Source organism: Filicampus tigris, chromosome 4 (assembly GCF_054856515.1).
Source record: "Filicampus tigris isolate MCC_2025a chromosome 4, RoL_Ftig_1.0, whole genome shotgun sequence".
Taxonomy (NCBI): Eukaryota; Metazoa; Chordata; class Actinopteri; order Syngnathiformes; family Syngnathidae; genus Filicampus; species Filicampus tigris.
In genome coordinates, this window is record NC_141220.1 from 2,003,463 (window position 1) to 2,022,500 (window position 19,038).

General features: G+C 41.4%; 1 protein-coding gene across 6 annotated transcripts; it reads left to right on the forward strand.

The window, feature by feature from the left end:
• Nucleotides 1–619: 619 nt before the first annotated feature.
• ska1 (spindle and kinetochore associated complex subunit 1) lies at nucleotides 620–15,361 on the forward strand. 6 transcript variants are annotated; one of them, XM_086028207.1, is made up of 8 exons: nucleotides 620–839; nucleotides 2,573–2,689; nucleotides 4,720–4,809; nucleotides 4,899–5,014; nucleotides 5,923–6,014; nucleotides 10,222–10,359; nucleotides 11,517–11,686; nucleotides 13,694–15,361. In XM_086028207.1, the coding sequence occupies exons 3-8, from the start codon at nucleotides 4,728–4,730 to the stop codon at nucleotides 13,840–13,842; spliced, it is 747 nt and encodes a 248-aa protein (XP_085884333.1). In that variant the 5' UTR covers nucleotides 620–839; nucleotides 2,573–2,689; nucleotides 4,720–4,727; the 3' UTR covers nucleotides 13,843–15,361. The 6 variants fall into 6 exon arrangements, with proteins under 6 accessions (XP_085884333.1, XP_085884337.1, XP_085884332.1 ...); XM_086028211.1 differs by lacking the exon at nucleotides 620–839 and adding an exon at nucleotides 1,257–1,313 and having other exon boundaries at nucleotides 4,902–5,014; XM_086028206.1 differs by lacking the exon at nucleotides 620–839 and adding an exon at nucleotides 1,261–1,313.
• The last annotated feature ends 3,677 nt before the right edge of the window (nucleotides 15,362–19,038 follow it).

Genomic DNA, 19,038 nt, shown 5'->3' on the forward strand with positions numbered 1-19,038 from the left:
GCGTAAACACTACATCCTAAGTGATGTTGTCTTTTCTTCTGCGCATGTGAGTCGCTTTGGCGACGCATGTTCACACATCAGACAGACCGAGCTCGAATTTATAATGTAATAAATGCTTAAACCAAAATATCTGATATTTTCACCTGCGGTGTGAACCTAGCCATAGACTGTGGATGACTGGGAGCCATGGCAACGTTCACACTTCAAGGCGTTGATGCCTAATTCAGTGACTTCTAATGTGAACGCAACGCGACCGCGATGTGACACGCATATGCAGACCAGAGGAGGGCATTCTCAGTATTGACGGAAAGTTCATCAGCCCTTCACTGATTGATGCCTGTTTTGCTGACGATTGAAGAATGATAGCAGTAATCAGTATTAGTAAACAATAATCATCACCAACCGGGTCAAGTACTAAGGGATCTCTCAGTCCGTCACTGATGGAGTCCGTTTTGATGATGACAGACAGAAAAAAACTGTGTCTTGAATACAGGCAGGGTTACTTGCATTGACTATATGTGGAAACGCTTTGCGCTTTCTGTACAGTAGATGGCGGTATGCTAAAGAGCTGTAATCCGCCAATGAACCAAGAAGAAGAAGAAGCTGACGACGAGCATTTATACACAGCAGAAGGAGTGCAAGCTACTTGCATTGGCTTTTAAACTTTTTGGCATTTTAGGAGTTAAAACATCTGTAGGCAGCCACAAGCTTGTTACCGCTATACTTAACAATTCAATAGATTGCCAAATAAGTGGAGATAGGCAGGGACGGCACGGTCTGTACGTCTGGGATGGAGGACGAGAAGTTTTTTAAAAAGGACGGACTAAGCAAGGACGGAGGTGGGTTTCGTCCGTCCCTGTAATCGTCCCTAAACGGGTCAAGGACCGGCTCACGTGTTGTGTTGGGTTCTTTTAAAAAGAAAGACCACTGTTCTTTTCTGTGATACCATGGACCTTTATTAACTGCCTGCACAACACTGTAGTCTTTTTTTTCTTTTTCGTGTGTTCCCTGGAGTAACATTTTACTCACATTCATAGGCTGCCCTCTAGTGGTTCAACACATGTAATACCATGAATTACGCCACAGGACGCCTATTTCACTGACGAGGAAAAAAGTGGATAGCAATTTGGTTTTGTTAACTGACTGTTAACATTTAGTACAGGAGTCTTCAATCCTGTTTCTCGTGGGCCGGTGTCCTGCCTGTTTTCCATCTCTCCCTGCTACAGATATTCACCAAAGGTCTGCAGAAGCTGGATAACGATCCTGATCATTTGAATCAGGTGTGTGTTGCAGCAGGGACAGATGGAAAACAGGTAGGACACCGGCTCTCGGGGAACAAGATTGAAGACCCCTGATTTAGTACATACCTATACATTATCCCTTTGCATGTGAAGTATGTCTTTGTCTGGGACACCTCTAGAGCGTAAAAATCTCTCTATGCCATCATTCATGCTCATGCCAGCGGCGTCATACACTTAAAACTCTGAACTACCGGAAGGGAAAGTCTTTTGTTCTCCTCCTAAAATAACATTGCATTATTTTGCAATTGTTATTTTTATATTGAGAAATAATGCAATAAAAACTGAAAACGTATTGCGTTTTAATACAAAGGTTTTGCAATAACACTCTATAGTATTTCGTTATAACGCAATCTTAAATATTCTCGTGATGTCCACTGGCGGGCTCCAGCCTTGTGACCAACGCGGTGAGGTTGGCAGCTCAATGCTATTTCGGTTAAACAATTGTAAACAATTCAATCCATTCACGATACTCCCAGCCACTAAGTGGATGCAAATAGGAAATTAATTTTTCAATTAATTAAAGCTAATGAGCTTTAAATAATGTTTATGAATTATGAAACCTCTGCCTTTAGCATCTTCCCACGGCGTCATGCACGAAGAGGTAACAACCATCACAACTCACCTGTTTTTGAAGTTTAGCTGCAATTGGTTGTTACCTGAGCCCTGAGCAACTGTGATGTCATTCAGTTGACAGCAAGTGACAAAAGGGCCACCCCCTGAGATAGAAAAAAACGTGTGGATATTGCTTAAATCATATTCCATAAACACAATATCAATCAGAATGCTATGTTTGGACTAATCAGGCTGCATAGAACATATTCTTGTAAACACATTTTTGGGGGTTGACTTCTCCTTTTAGTCCATGTATCCCACTGAGACTGCGAGCTGTTGGAAAAGTCAGAGGTGTTGCAACAAAGTAATAGTGGTGTGCTGAAGTATTCGTTTGTTGTTTTTGGTGTTGTTGTAACTAGTGCAGTTTTCTTCATGATTAAATAATAAGTACTTTGGAAGTCTATGATGTGGACGATTGGATTTCCCGGTTGTTTTCATGATTACTGTAGTATTCTTTGAACACAAAACAAGACAATTACCTAATTTCTTCCTCAGAATTGAGTGATTCCATAATTTGTTAGCTTGCTAAAACAACTCAATGTTACTGACCTTAGTTTTGTATCATTGTCATGTCTGTGATATATCTTTTTCTGACAAAATTAAACTGGTAATTCCCTAATCCCCCCCCCCCCCCGGGACGTTTTGCCTGCGGAGGGCAGCATTGTGCTTTCTCCGCGCAGAGCCTGTCGGACTCGATTAGAAGAAGACGTACCATAGAAGAAGATGTTGAAAGTGGCGCGCCAAACGTCAACATCCGAGGGGAAACAGAAGATCAAGTAAGAACGCGCAGCATAGTATAAAAACCTGCAGTTTGCTTTGTGTCGATTGTAGACAATGCAAGCACGGTGGCTCATTCAGATCGATATCATCGACTAACATAACGTTACTTACAAAACGTAAATACGTTTATGTTTTTTTTTTTAAATCAATTCAGGGCTCGTCAACATAAGTAACAATCCAGACAAAATTATCGCTTTAATTCCTTTGTGTTTTTTTGTTCATATTTGAATGAACATATTGTACTAAGAACGAAAAGCCTTTTAGTCACTATATCGAAATAGACTTCAATTATCTGTCAAGTACAACTGCTGAATATGTTTAACTGCTCGATTTGTTATGTGGGCCGTTCCACCGAATCAGTTTCATTTGCGTCACCAGGAAATAGAATGTATGATGAAATGAACTGTGAAATACATTTTCCTTAATCGAAGTGTCCTGCACATTGATTTGATTGCTAAATATAAGCATTTTAAAAATAAATTCAAAGTATCTTGAACCCTGGAGAAATGTCATGTGTTGCCTGTCTCTAAATTACACTTCACCACGAAATACAGAAATTTTAATCCTTCAGAAATGTTATATTTGTACATTTTTTTCTTTTGTTGTTGTTGTTGTTTTGGGGGGGCTTACTTATTTGTGTTACCCTAACACTTTGGTTCTCAAACATTTTACACCAAGTACCACCTAAAAAAATACTGTCCTTAAAATTTAAACACAACTGAACTCTATACTTAAACTTAAAAATGAACCATATTTGAAAATGAATGAATTTACTCTATATGACAATGCATTCATAGCTAAGATGCCACATGAGTTTTTCTATTAGGAGTGAGAATTATGCAACCATCTTTGGCTAAAGCAACTGAGTTAAAAATAAATACTGTAAATACATCAGGGCTGGGAAAAATATTGTATCGCAATCTATTGTGACACTTTTTTTGTATAGATACGTTGATGAAGTATGGCTACTTTTGATACCTTGATGTTATGTTTTGCACTTTCTCTAACATACTTTTGGGACATTTGAGGTCCTTAAAGTTGAGCTTTGTGAATGAAGTTTTATTTATTGCACTCCTGTGTATCAGGAACAGTTACTGGAACAGTTTATGCATTTTTCAATTGTGACACTTGCATAAATGTCAAATGGCACTTTGAAACTTTGGATTGGAACCATATACCTCAGTTTTTTTATTATATATTTTTATAATGTTTAAGTATCACAATACATATCGGATCGCAACCCAATTATCGGGATCCATACCGGATTGGGACAAAAGTGTATCGTCCCAGCCTGAGTTGCCTGAGGTGGGCCAATACACATTTTTATCAGATCAGTATGTACAATTTAAGAAAAAAAAAAGCCAGACAACAAACAAAATTAAAAAAAAATGTTTTTTAAGGATTTTGACAAGCAAATTGGATGAATTCATTGGAATGCAATACACTTAGTTTAGCAATACAAAATTTGTTTTACCATAATTTTTGACAAAATAATTCCTAGACACTTATTTGTGTGTATGTCGTTTTAGAGTGAATGCCATTTTTTATGACAATCTCTAATTGGCATCAAATAACTTAGATGATCAAAATGTAGTAGAATGAACAGAGTTGGGCATCTTACTAAATTTTGCTGGTCCGTCATTCGTCATCTTTCAGCGGCCTGGTTGCCTGTCGGTCACTCGTTAGTCTGTCATTTTTCATGACGAACCGAATTGTAATCATCAATTCATCAGTCGGACAGTCAGTCTGTTAGTTAAGTTAGTCCGTCAGACGGTCCGTTGGTGCATCCGCCGCCCCCACCCAAAAACATCAGCAAAATGGGCCGATTGAGAGGTCCGTCATTGTCAGGTGCCGTTAGTGATGATTGTATTGGCGGACGAAAACCCACTTTCGTCAGTGCTTAGTCCATCATTTTAAAAAAGTGTCCTTTCAATCGTCAGCAAAACAGGCGTCTGTCAGTCTGATGGAACGGCGACCTCTGAGAAAGAATAAACTACCAGCTAATGTACCCCACTCCTTTTTTTAGGAAATAAAATGAGTGACCTGGAGAGTATCAGCCATCATATTAATGACAGGATTTCATCCGTCCAGCGGATGTTGGATTTCTCACTTGCAGGTAAGATTGTTTATTTGAGACGGACATTTTTGTTGACATTTGTGTATACTTTTTGAGGAATAATAGTTTTGCTCTCTTTTTACATCTAGAAGTACCTCAAAATAAGATGAAAAAACTTAAACAAGAACTTGATGCACTTGAGAGACTTCTGACAGAGTTTGAAACAAGTGTTGGCGACCAGAAAGACCAGCTCAGTCACTTGAAGGTAAACTAGAGTTGTGAAATTCACTCAGCTAATGTCAGTTTACTTAGTAGTCTTGTAAATGGCCATGTTGCTCCTATCATACACTTCTCGAGTACAGTCAAGCAAAAGCAGAAAGTGAAAAGTACAGACCCAATTCCTTTTTGTTAAGAGCGATAAGGGACCTAAAACATGCTATATGGGTATGCATGTACTCTACTTTAGTCTCTCCGCCCACACGGAGCACATTCTGGGCTCCGGATGACGTCAATGTCGGCGCTATGTGACCTGCCGCGGTTCAGACTGCGGTCGCATTGCAAAAAATCTGATCAGTATCCGATCTACCACATGAATTTGGCCAAAAACTCTGACTAAATAAGACCTGATGCATGTTTTTGAGAAAAATAACATGCACTTCAATCGGAAACTTATCATTTATTTTTCTCCAAGCCACACAGAGCTGCAACATAAGGATGAAAGAGCCGCAAGGGTTGCCGACACACAGAACCGAAACCAACTCCCCCATTGTTTCAGGTTACATGTGTCATTGATATGGATGGATCTTGGCCGTGTCTCAGCCTTAACACACTAGGCAGTGACAGCTAGTTGGGTCCCTGTACGTTTTTTTTCCTCAATGCATCGGCATTGCGTGTATAAAAGTTCAGTCATTTTGTCACTGACAAAAGGACCAATGTCAGAGCTGTCCTGGGGCCCCCTTTCAGCTCGGGGCCCTTGGCAATTGCCTAGTATGCCTACCCCGTTGCGGCGTCTCTGCTCCTTGGGTATTTCATTCTTGAACGGGGCTGCAAAATTACACCATTGATTGATGATGCTTAATGAATGAAAGTCCACTGTTCATTAAAAGTATTATTAACCGTTTTTAAAGGTCTCAAAATGTGCATTCTGATTTCTTTTCTTTTTTTTTTCTCCAGGCTCTTGAAGCATTATTACAAAATAATTTGGAGAGTCTCCAACATCTCAAAGACAACGTACCTGTTCACATGCCTCATAAATCTCCCAAAAGGTAAGGAAACCATTTTCTACTTTCAATAAAAAAAATACAAAAAAATGAATATGGTGGTTGAGGGATGGGGAGGGCTGGGGGAGCTGTTGCTAATGCATTTGAAAAAGATGACACAATTGATTACTGCTTTGGTCAGGTCGATGCACAGCTAGTTATTAGCGCCTAAAATGCTAATGATGCGTAGCTGTGCAAACTCATCTTGCATTATGTTCTTGCTTTCCACATCATCCCTTGGGTGCCACTTTATGATTCAACAGGATTGTTGTGTTCCATGTTTTTGAGGACTTAACTTTCACACCTGCTTCATTGGTGTTCCACAGGGTTATTTTTTGGGGCCATTACTGTTCTCTTTGTATTTGCTGCCCCTGGGTTTCATCCTTCGAAAACATGGTATTTCCTTCCACTGCTCTCCGGATGACTGTCAAATCTATATCCCACTGAGCAAAAACGATGCTTTCTTCTTAAGACCACTTTTGTCCTGTTTTGGTGTTCGGTCCCAGTGGCTCTTGTACATCCCACCCTGTTGCCCTCGGCCCCCTGGCTTCATATCTAAAGCTCAAACTTGGGTTTCAAATTGGACAGTGATCTTCAATTGAACCAGCAAGTCCGCGCTGTTGTCAGGTCAAGCTTCTTTCACCTTACACAGCTGGCTAAGGAAAAGCCCCTCCTTTCCCATCAGCACTTAGAAACAGTCATCCATGCCTTTGTTGCATCTCGGCTGGATTACTGTAATGCACTTTATTTTGGAGTCAGCCAGGCTTCTCTCAAACGTCTCCAGTTGGTCCAAAATGCTGCTGCCCTCCTACTAACTGGAGCTCGGAAGATGGAGCACAAAACACCAATTCTGGCCTCCCTTCACTGGCTCCCAGTGCATTTTAGAGTTCAATTTAAGATTCTCCTATTTGTCTATAAATCATTAAATGCCCTCGCCCCGGCGTGCCTCTCCGAGCTCCTCCACTTCTACGCACCTTCCCGCAGCCTCTGGTCTGCGGACCATGCGCTGCTCGAGGTGCCGAGGACCAAGCGGAGCCTCAGAGGGGATCGAGCCTTTTCGGCTGCTGGTCCTTCCCTTTGGAATGACCTCCCATTGGATGTTAGGCAAGCCCCCCTCTCTGTCCACTTTTAAAACCCGGTTGAAGACACATTTCTATTGTCTGGCTTTTAATCAAACCTGAAATTTTTGGCTCTTCTCCGATGTCTATCGTATATAGTATTTTGTGTTTATTTATTGATTCCACTTGTTGTATTATGGCTATTTTGTTGCTTGTACGTAAAGTGCTTTGTTACAGCTCTAGCTGTTGTGAAATCCATCCATCCATTATCCGTACCCCTTATCCTCACAAGGGTCTCGGGCGTGCTGGAGCCTATCCCAGCTGTCTTCGGGCAGTAGGCGGGGGACACCCTGAATTGGTTGCCAGCCAATCGCAGGGCACACAGACAAACAAACATCCACAGTCACACTCACACCTCACTCCAATCAACTTACCCTGCATGTTTTTGGAATGTGGGAGGAAATCGGAGTACCCGGAGAAAACCTGTTGTGAAATGCGCGATACAAATAAAATTGTATTATATTGTATTGTATTTACTCAGCGTTGCTTCGGCAAATTATTGCTGTTCATCAGTTGCGCATCCCATCATTGTTTGTTTTGTTTCTTTTGCTTTCGGTGTATGGGCTCTGATTGGCTGCTGTCACACACATTTCCGCCGCGTCCGATCGCTCACTGTTGGTCACGGCTGGTCACTGTAATTCATCAAATCTTAATTCACGATCCTGTAATCACCAAGCCCTATTTATTAGGCACTTTGGAAGGAAATTGACAGAGTAAGGGGGTATTCGGGCTGGTGTATATGCTCTGCAAATTTTTTCTCTTTTTTTTAGCTTTTGCGTCTCTCTTTGCGACCCGGGACTAAGTGGCCCGCGGACCGGTACTGGGTCGCAGAACGGTGTTCGGGGACCGTTGAATGAAGCGGTGTGTAACAGCAGATGATTAACTCATTCAGTGCCAGACATTTTCAAACCCTCATTTACACTAACGTTTGAAAAAAAAATTGAAAGAAAAAAAAAAATAGTTCCTGGAATTGAATTGATGAACTGTGAAAAGACATAGGTAAATATGTCTTTGGGATTGAATGAGTTAAGTTTATTAATTTATATATCATAAATATATAATGAATGAATAGATAACGGTGGGGACTTGTGCCCCATCCTACAATGATGGTGTATTTAACTAGCGGTTTCTTAGCATCCTAAAGTAGCGATTGAATATGCTTTCAGAATGGCGTTGTTATTGGTACCAACTATGTAATGTCAATAAAAATTGTGATAAGGCAAGCCAAAATGTCAGACAAGTCAAGCTAGCTTTCACGCCACCACACAGGCCAACTTCAAAATAAAATCCCTACAAGGCCGTTGTATTGGCGTCAATGTATTATTTGGGAAGCTTCTATATTGAAGTTAGCCTTTGCACTGGCAGAGTGTTACGTTAGAAGTGTGTTTGTCGCTTTCTTGACATGTCTGAATGTCACTGCACAAACCAAATAAACCGTTACTGGAGGGTGGTAATAGTGGAAATCAAAGATATCCGTACAATGAAAAAAATATTTCTTTTACTAATCCCAAACCTTGGGGGGGTCCAAGCATATTTGGTTGGGGGGATGACAGCGCCCCTGTCCCTGCTGTCCCCCCAATATCTCAGCCAGTGATCAGCTTGCTATCAACGAGCTTCGGCTGGCCAGTTAATATAAATAAGTTGCGTACTCACTTCTAAGTCAATAATCATCGGCTGCATGGCAGCGAATATGTGTAACACTGGTCCTTGTCCACCTGCGCCCCCTGGTGAGCTCCTCAATGGACCCACTCCAGTTCGCATATCAGCCTGGCATCAGTGTGGATGATGCCATCATCTACCTCCTCCACACTTCACTCTCCCACCTGGAGAAGGCGGGGAGCACTGTGAGGATCATGTTCTTTGATTTCTCCAGTGCTTTCAACACCATCCAGCCCACCCTACTGGGAGACAAGCTGGAGCGGGCGGGGGTGGCGCACCACCTCACCACATGGATCCAGGACTACCTCACAAACCAGCCACAGTATGTGAGGACACAGGACTGTGTGTCTGACGTGCTCCTCTGCAGCACGGGGGCCCCACAGGGAACCGTCTTGGCTCCCTTCCTGTTCACCCTATATACCTCGGACTTCAACTACAACACCCCTACCTGTCACCTGCAGAAGTTCTCTGACGACTCTGCGATTGTCGGCCTCATCACAGGCGGAGATGATCGGGAGTACAGAGAACTTACTCAGGGTTTTGTGGACTGGTGTATACATGTGTATATACACATGTTACTGCGTATATCTACATAGGTTTGATCCTAAATGTTTGCCGTCAATGTTATACATTAATGGCCACATTATGCCGCCGCCCCTGTGTGACCTATACCTTTGCTACTGTAACAATGAAAATTTCCCCACTGTGGGATCAATAAAGGCATTCTTATCTTATCTTATCTGGAATTAAGTGCTCGGGTGACCGTGTACATGCTGCAATTGTGTTAAAGCAGAGCACTTCTAAATTTGAACTGCAAAATTACTGGCAAATTAAAAAGTGTTTGGAGGGAAAATTACACATAAGGGCTTTGACAGAACTGGAAATGAATTAACCAATATTACGGCATATGCCAGCTGCGGTGTGTTGTCTATAATGTCTATACATTGATTATTTATATTGCCAGTAATGTTATTTGTTTTTCCAATACAGTCCTGATTTGATTTCAAGAAATGTTCTCATAATTACATTAGCAGAGCTTGTCTTGAAAAAACGTTCTTTTTTATTTTATTTTATTTTTTTAATCAATTTAAAGGGTGGTTTGAAATGAGCTTAAATTTGTGTTTGAAATTGCACCACTGAAAATAGATATGGGGTATTATGATGTAGAGGAAACACTGCGGCTGTGATGTCTTATTTCACGGACGTCATTGATCGGATGCGTCAATTACGTGTATGGCCGATTACCAAATTAACAAAATATACAAAATATCGGCCAATCCGATATTGCCAATCAGCTCGGTGGAAAGTCCACAGTATAGTTAAAAAGGAATTAATTTTTTCTTGCTATCTTCCTATCAATTATGATCTTTCTGCAAAAAAAATACCCAGATTGCTATAATATGTTTTGAAAATGTTTAATCTCCATCTCATTTTAGAGAACATGAACCAGTAACCAACCAGAACCAAGTACCAGATGTGGAATCCACCAAGCAGGAAAATGTCAAAAGCAAAATCAAGAACTATGTCAAAGAGATACCATTCATCACTCTGACAGAGTTTGAATGTATTCCTCAGTAAGTATACCTTACATTTAGCTATCCAATCAGAATGAGAATCCTCTTTTTTGGCCAAGTATGTTCGAAACACACAAAGAATTTGTGTTCGGTAGTTCCTTTTCCTTTTTAACTGTACTTTTTCCTTAGCTGCCGGATACTATAATTGTGTGGACTTAATCGGCACTGGACTACAGTACAAATTGACGAGTTCTCTGATGAAGTATCCGTATATTCATGCCAGCTGAAATTTCAAAGACACTCCACTTCAATCTCTGCAGTCCAAGCTGTCCTGTGGTGCCAATTTAACTTCATTGGTCCACTTCTTCCCACATTTAAGTTTGTGCTTGTATTTTGGAATTAAGTGAATTAAACAGTGACCAGATGATCCCAAAACTGCGTGGACAAAATTTTGCGTTTGTGGATGGCTGCAGCACCATACTCGCGCACAGAGACAAGCATGGTAGTGATTTTTTAAAAATCGAATCGAATCGAAAATCGGGAACTGAAAATCAAATCGAATCGGGGCTTCAGTGAATCGTTACATCCCTATGACTCGGAGATAAAACAAGTGGGCAAGTGACTTGTAGTGCTATATGTGGAATACTTCTCAATGAGAATTCAAGCCCCAAATCCACTTGTGTTGGCAACTTGGCAAAACAAGGGATGGAAAGTAAGACCATCTTAGTTTTATTAAAGACATTAGCATTGTGATGCATCTAACTTTAGAAGCAGTATTATGCACTGCACTTGTTATACTACAAAGTCTGCGGACTGTTATACAGTACCTGCATTTGATTTGTGGTTGTGGTGTGTTTAAAAAAAAAAGTTTTGACAATATACTAATTTGAATTTTTACTACTTGATACTTAGCATGATGTTTTTTTAATCTTGCGCACAACAAATACACCAAATTAAAAAATACTACAACTAATACCAGAAGTAATAAAGTAAACTGAAACAAAGCATTTTAATAACATTAAAACAAATTAAAAAAATATTATAATCCAAGTGTCTTCAAACTTCTGACAGTCAGTTGGCCTAATTAAAGGGTGACAAGTAGTCATTGATGATTGGTGACAGTGTATATGTGTACTATATATTTGTAATTGTAGTGTTTTGTCTTTTATATCGTTGGCACAAATTGAAAGACTAAACTTGTATTCTTCTTTCCTCAGGTACATGAAAGGACGGGTGCCATATGATCAAATCAACACAGCAGTGCAGAACATCAATGCAGCTGTTGTAGCCAAATATAAAATTGTTCACCAGCCTGTGAAAACTCTCAACAACCATGCACGCAAGCTGCACCAACGCTTCAAAGATCAAGAGACAAAAGACACCAAAGGTAGAAAAAAAATCCAAGTGAATGGCATCAGGGGAAAAAGCCACTGTTTTGTTGTGGTAGTCTTTTATTAACATGATTATTCATTATCCTACCATATACGGTGGTACTGAGAGTGACAGTTTACTTTTTGCTGGGATTTTGCCATCATTATTTTTCCACACGGACTGTTATACAGACTCACATAGCACTAAGTGTCAGCCAGGAACAAAAAAGTGTTAAAAGACAGAATGTCCAAAGTCTGAATCATTTCAAACTTAATAAAATAAGATAGTGAAATGTGCCTCCTGGCCTAAGTTACACAACTGCATGTCTGCAGTAAAGTAAATGTTCTTAGCTCATTTAATATAGCCCACCACTGCTAGTTAGAAAGAATTGTCATTTCTAACAGGTGGTTAGGATTGAGGGAGGGTGGACACAGCCGCTGCTGGTCTTTCAATCGGTTTCTTGAAAGGATGGATCTTTATTAGAGGTGGGAATCTTTGGGCACTTCACGGTTTGATTACAATTCAGGGACTACGATTCGATTATAAAACGATTATTGAGGCATCTTTAATTTAGCTTTTTTGATGCACTTTTTCACAACACACAGTTTTTTTTATCTCTTATCTTAAAGGTTCACTTGCAATTTTCAAAAACATTCTTTGTAAGAAGAAACAAGAGATTAATTCATTTCCACTATATTTTATTCAACTGATGGAAATGCGTGCAAACTGTAAAGTTACAAAGTTTGTGCAATGCTGTAATCAATAAATATTGACAAAATAAAATGCTATACCAAATATAAATAGCAGCATTTTGTAAAAAAAAATAAAATAAAACAAAAAAATTAGATAAATGAACACAAAAACTACTCATTAATAACAAATATGCATGTACTTCAGTACCGGCAGCTCAAAAAAGTGCTTTGCTTTGCTGATGAAAAATTTGTAAACATGAAATGGTTTCCCTGAGTTACAAATAAAATACTCCTTCTGTATCCGCATCTCAGCAGTGCATTCAATAATTAATAAAATAAAAAGGCTGCCATGAGTTGCATAAATGCATAATTCTGTAACTATGGCTATGTGGTATTTTAAAACTGTAACAAGAAATGGGGCTCCAACTTGCAAAAGTATCAATTTGACTTCAGACTAAACGATTGGCACACAATCCCATTGACAAAAACATAGAATTTCCTTTTAAAAGTGCTCTCAAAACAGTGCTACAAAAACTAAAAGATAAAAACAGGTCACAATAAAACCTCAACGCAGGTCATTTCATATGTGCTGAGCTAGTGAGTGTTGTGGACATTTCCAAATTCTTGTGTAAGAACAAGATTTGATCAACATGCTCGGATAATAGTGTGCTGCACTGTGCACTGACAAATATGTCCTGCAGTCACAAAAACTAGTTCGGCAGCAACACTGGTGCCTGGAATACTTAGGTACCTCTTGGCAAGCCTGGAAATAAGAGGAATATGCACGCCTTCACATTTCATGACTGATTCAATGAGGTTTTTCGTCAAATTCCCCCCGAAATACCTAAAATGTTGACATGGTGCCCCTAAAGGCGAGCAGGAGTAATACAGGCATTGTTCCCGGTCGCCATTATCTATCGACACTCTTACGAGTGACCCCCATATTCGCTACAATTTCAATCAAATCAAATAGTGGGGCTGCATCGAAATTTTGGGGATTGACTTCCCCTTTAAAGATGGCAACCACGCATACCCGAATGTAATCCTGTTTCAGCTGTGTTGTTTGATTGACAAGTCTTTTGGTCAAAAACCTAAAATGCACTTCTCGGTGATCGAATTGTTGGTTCATCTGTATTATTAAATCACAAGAGAGCTAATGCTGGATCAGCGCTAAAATGTGACAGGATGACAAATAAGAATATTTCAAGACGCACTTGCAGGGGCAATGAAATAATTAAACATATATCGCGATGCATGCGTGCTCCCGGTGAGATAAAAGCTCTTCTGCCAGATCTCAATGACAGCTAGCCTCACTGTTGTTTTTGTTTCAGGTCAATATTTTGTGGTGGAAGACGATTTTCGCGAATTCACTCAGATGAAGGTGGACAAGCGACTTCAAGGAATTCTGAGCATGTTGCGACACTGCCAGCGCCTGCGGGAGTTGCGAGGAGGAGGCCTTACCCGTTACGTTATATCGTGAACGGGCAGCACTCAGTCTGACGCTTGTCGAGATTTCTTCAATTGTATTTTCTTGCATGTTTTGTTGGTGTTGTACAATAGTAGCAGTCAGAATTGTCCGTCCGATCTATAGCTGAAGCCTATCCCAGCTGAGGTGAGAGGTAGTCGTACAGACTGGCCTGATCACCACTCACATGGACAGCAACCATAGACGCATGACTTTTCACACGCACATTATTCATTATTCACGTTTTGGGACTAAGCAGGGAAAGAACATGCACAGTTGCCCAAAAAAGGTCAATTGGAATAATAGCCCCTCCAATGAATTAACCAAATAACTATATGAGAAATGTGGGATGCCTTGTTTTTCTGTCCAAGAATGCATTTCTAGTTAAGTTCAACTTTGAGGAGCATTTTCTTCTAAGTACAGTACCTCAAAATGCAGATGACCCGACTTGGGCGTTTTTTAAGCAACAAGCCATCATCTGGCTAATTTGTTGTTTTATTTTTTTTGCTTTGACCTGTGAGCACAAACTTGAGATACAATACAATAAGCAACAGTTTGGTGAATAGTGAATGTTTAAAAAAATCAGGCATCAGGACATTTATGTTTGTCCTAAGTGAAGTTTACTGTCAAGATAAACATGAAATTCAAAACAACCAAACTGCCTAAAGCAGGCATGTACAAAGTCCGGCCCGGGGGCAAATGCGGCCCTCGTTCAAATTTCAACGTGCTCTCGTTTCGGGTGCTTTTGGAAATACGCTCCAAGCGCGCTCTGCCTCTCTGAACACACCACTCTCAGAGTTGTGTTAGATGTCAGAGTGTACCCCTCGCTGCATGACCTTTGTGTGGCCCATTTCTAAAATAGAGATTGTAGCGAAGAAAAAGAAAGTTGACTGAGAGGGACATTGCTTCCAGGACAAATGGAAATTGGCATATTTTTGACACTGAAATACAAAGCGACACTGTCTGCCTTGTTCGCGAAGAGACCGCGGCTGTTTTTCAAGGCATTCAATATGAAGAGTTACCACCACACGAAACATACAAACTACAACAAGGTGATGAGTAACGAATGCCATGATAAATTAAAGCAATGGCCTGATATCTGAATGGTTGGCCCCCCACACATTTTCGCCTCACCAAATCTGGCCCTCTTTGCAAAACGTTTGGACATCCCTGGCCTAAAGAAAGGCCCTGCTATCATACAATACATAAGGTGAAAGAGGATGTAACAACACAAACAAAGATTAAAACTTAGAACACAACCATAACTGAACAGTATGCACATGCAGGTGACAATGATTTTATTGTTTTGGGTTCTGCCATCAGAACTACATCCAGTTTTCTTTCGGTGGGCAGAGGGTGTCCGTGGGTGAGCACTGCCCAACCCCCCGGTAACACCCCTGTTATGCATTTAATATTAGCGTTACACAACGGAGACAACTTGACATGCGTTAAGAGTCAGTCATAGATGGATATAATGGAGAGAATCCAGTCACTTTTCAAAATAAAATGTTTTTCAGCCTCGGCTAATAAATAAGACCTGAAGTATTTTTCTTTCATCTGTGTGGCCCGCCGCAGACCGGTACCAGGCCACAGGCCACTTTGGGTGGTTGGGTACCCCTGCTGTAGAAGACGTGCGGGACCGTAAAAACACCTCCACATTCGTGGCCCTTCATTCATTGTGCCACTATTTGATTTAATTTTTCCTTCATTAGGACATTTTGCATGAGGCGCATCCTGACAAACAAGCTAGCTTTAAAAGTAAAAAGCCGCTAGACAATCAGTGAATTGGTATCGCCTGTGGTTGCTTAATGTGTGCTGTGCAATGTCAAACTTGGTGCACATAAATTACAACCAACAGTTGTAATCAAGTAAATGCAAATATCAGAGCTGGGCACTTGACCCTTTTTTGCCCGTCCGGCCGTGACCCTCCACCCTTGACCTGGGTACCCTTCCGGCCGCGACCTCCCGGCCATATTCATAAACATTGTCGGCCCCCGACCCGTTCCCACCCACGCCCGGAATTCGGTATATTCGAAGAAAAAAAAAAAAACGTGCATATGATGCCCCTGCGGGAGAGATGCTAACGGAAGAGGTTTATTTAAAGACAATTAGCTGGCTAACTTACTATTCAAACCCGCTGTGGACACGCTTCAAACACGCCACTTACTCACGTATTACCCAGCTGCGTGTACTTACTTCCATTGCGAGCCCTGGGGTTGGTTTTGTCGTATTGTATAATTATTTGGGTCCAACAGACGACAAGTCTGCAAGCATTCAACAAGTTACTTATTTTCCACACTTCCCCTCCTTCACACTTCCCGGCCTTCAAAATAAAAGCATGCCAGAAAACCACTACACAGCAGTTTTGCTACGGCGTATTTCCGGGAGAAGGAAAGTGCACGATGTGTCATACTTGAGTGCTGTGCGCAGCTTGAATATAGTCCCAGACACAAGTTGTTTTGAAAGAAGCCTAAAAAGAAGCCTTTCACCGAGTAGGCTGAGATGAAATTTGGCCGCCTCGCGAGCACGTCACACGCATGAGGGCCGAGTAGTGGGCCGGACTAAAATCCGTTTCCGGCCATGCTTAGCCCAGCCATTTTTTAAAATTTGTCAACCACCCGACCGACCCCTCCGCCCCAAAAATGGGCATCCGGAGGGTCAGACCGGTCCGGCCCAGGGATGGATTGGCCAGCTCTGGCAAATATACTGACAAGATGAATCAACTCCTTCACTGGTCCTCACAGTTGCCGTTGCAGGATGGATTGAAAATCTCAGGGGGGCCAGCAGATGTCTTTCATTTCCTTAATAGGTGCTGGATTCTAATTGACTTTGGCTTAACAGCTGTGATGTGATTTTGTCGCATTGGTTCCGTTTTGCTCAACTTGAGCGAAAAGGCGGCGATGTGGGGCAGGTGTACGTGATTGCCCGATGGCTCGAAGGCAGCGCGTCCCATCCCAAATCCAGCGTATAGTCACCCCATTCCCATCTTTGTGATGATTTACTCATTTTTTTCTCAAGTATATTTATATTTTCAATTTTAGATGAATGAATGAATGAATAAATCAATATTTTTTATTATTATATTATCTATTTATTAGGGGTGTAACAGTACACGTGAGTGTATTAATACGTTTCGGTATGGCATGTTCGGTTCGGTCCACTTGCATTCGGTTCGGTCCACTTATTGGCGCGAGCTTACGCACGGGCGCTACTGACTTTTGCACGCGGGAGAGGAGGGTAGCGGTACAAAAGAGACAGCCAGAGCTCGAAGGTACACTGTACACTGCCCCCGTACACTGCGGTCTCCTGTTTGGGAACATTCTGGCTTTCCTGTTAAAATTGCCGATGGGGAAAGGCACGTGGAGGAGTCCCAAAGTTGTGTGCCAACATTGCTACATGAGATTGCCGGCTATGTTGCAGAGAGCACGTCTAAGATGTACGGCCCGGTACTGGTCCGCGGCCCGGTGGTTGGGGACCCCTGCTGTACAGGATAAGTAGTGTCCATGACATGACATGACTTACTTGTGTATCCGTTTATCGCGTTCCGCCTCCACCGGGGTACCCTTCCGTCACCCATTTATCCACCATTTTTTCCAGCTGGACCGAATAGTAATCGCCTAAATGCCGGTCCGACTATCATTTTAAATGGGCTTCCGTTAGCGTTTCAGACTACCGACTTCAACAAACTGCCACTAGCACTCAACAATATATAAGGAAGTCCTCGAGTTACAGCGATGTTTTGACTTTACGACACCCGTGCCTCCTCCGCCATTTTGTCCCCATGTTTACATGTAGTCAATATTCGGGTAAAAATTCAGATTTCGGAAACATTCTGGATAACCCGTTTACATGAATAAGGGGACAGAATTGCTCCGGCATTTGAATATCCCTCAGTGAACCGCGACGCACGGTGTCGTGACTCAAACGGACATCATTTCCGCTTGTTACTTTTAACTGTCAATAAAACACTTGATATTCATGTCACTCACCTCAGAAATGAAGCAGCCGGTTTCCTCCTCGCTACAAAAGTGTGCTTTTGTGCTGTCTCTGAGCTTGTGTATTACTGGTGCGTTGCGCACCAAACACAGCACATAAAGTACTTCCTGTACTACAAAGGCCAAGATTCCTTGCGGTTGAACATGCGCAAAGTGTCAACTTTGCAACCGTGCAACTAGGGTATTCCGCTCGTGTCTGTGTTGGTGCACCGGGAGTATCTTTGCCTTTTTCACTCTCCCCTCCTTCTTTTCCATCCACCTCTCAGCCGTAATGGTAAGCACAGCATCTTACTTTTGCATTTTAGTTTTTTTATATGAAGTATTTTGACATCAATTTAGACTTAAACGGTAAAATCTGACATGCGCAAATTCGGGTTACTTTGCTGGCGTAGGAACGGAACTCTTTCGTGAATCGAGGACTTCCCGTACGTATTATGTGTATATGAGTATATATATATATATATGTATATATGTGATATGTATATACATATGTGTGTATGTATTAGAGGTGTAACGGTTCACAAAAGTCACGGTTCGGTACGTACCTCGTTATGGGGGTCACGGTTCGGGATGGGTTCGGTACAGCAATAAGTCTCAAATGCATAAGAATAGGTTTTTTTTTTAGTTTTAACAGAGCAAGTTACAATTAAATTTTCTATAAACCAAAAAACATTCCCTGTTATAAAAGCACAAAATAGAATAAAAACTTGCGCATTAGGGTTGTTCATAAATAGTAATAATAATTAAACACAGGAAACCCCCCTTTCTTGTATGGATGGAATGAGGTTGCAGATAAAGTCAGGTAGCACTTGCCAGCTAGTAACTTTTAACTTCGTTCTTGGAGTTAGGACGCAGCAGACGACAGCTCATGCTCCACCACAGCTGTTGTATGATTGTATTTGACAGGGAGCGCGGTTTTGCTAATATGCGCCCGGGATGGAACATTGTAACGGGGCTCCAGCATGTTTAATAAAGTTTTGAAGCCCGCGGCTCCTCGACTAAAGCATATGGGCGCATAGATGTTGCTAAATATATGCCGATTGCTTCAGTAATTACGAATATCGTTGTCTCTGTCTGCTTTCACTTCTCCAGTAAGGGTGGGCGATACTAGGAATTTTGGTATCGATCCGATACCAAGTAAACACAGGGTAGTATCGGCCGATAGTGATACGATACCGATACTTTTTGCTTGGAAATGTTAGTTAGTATATTATGC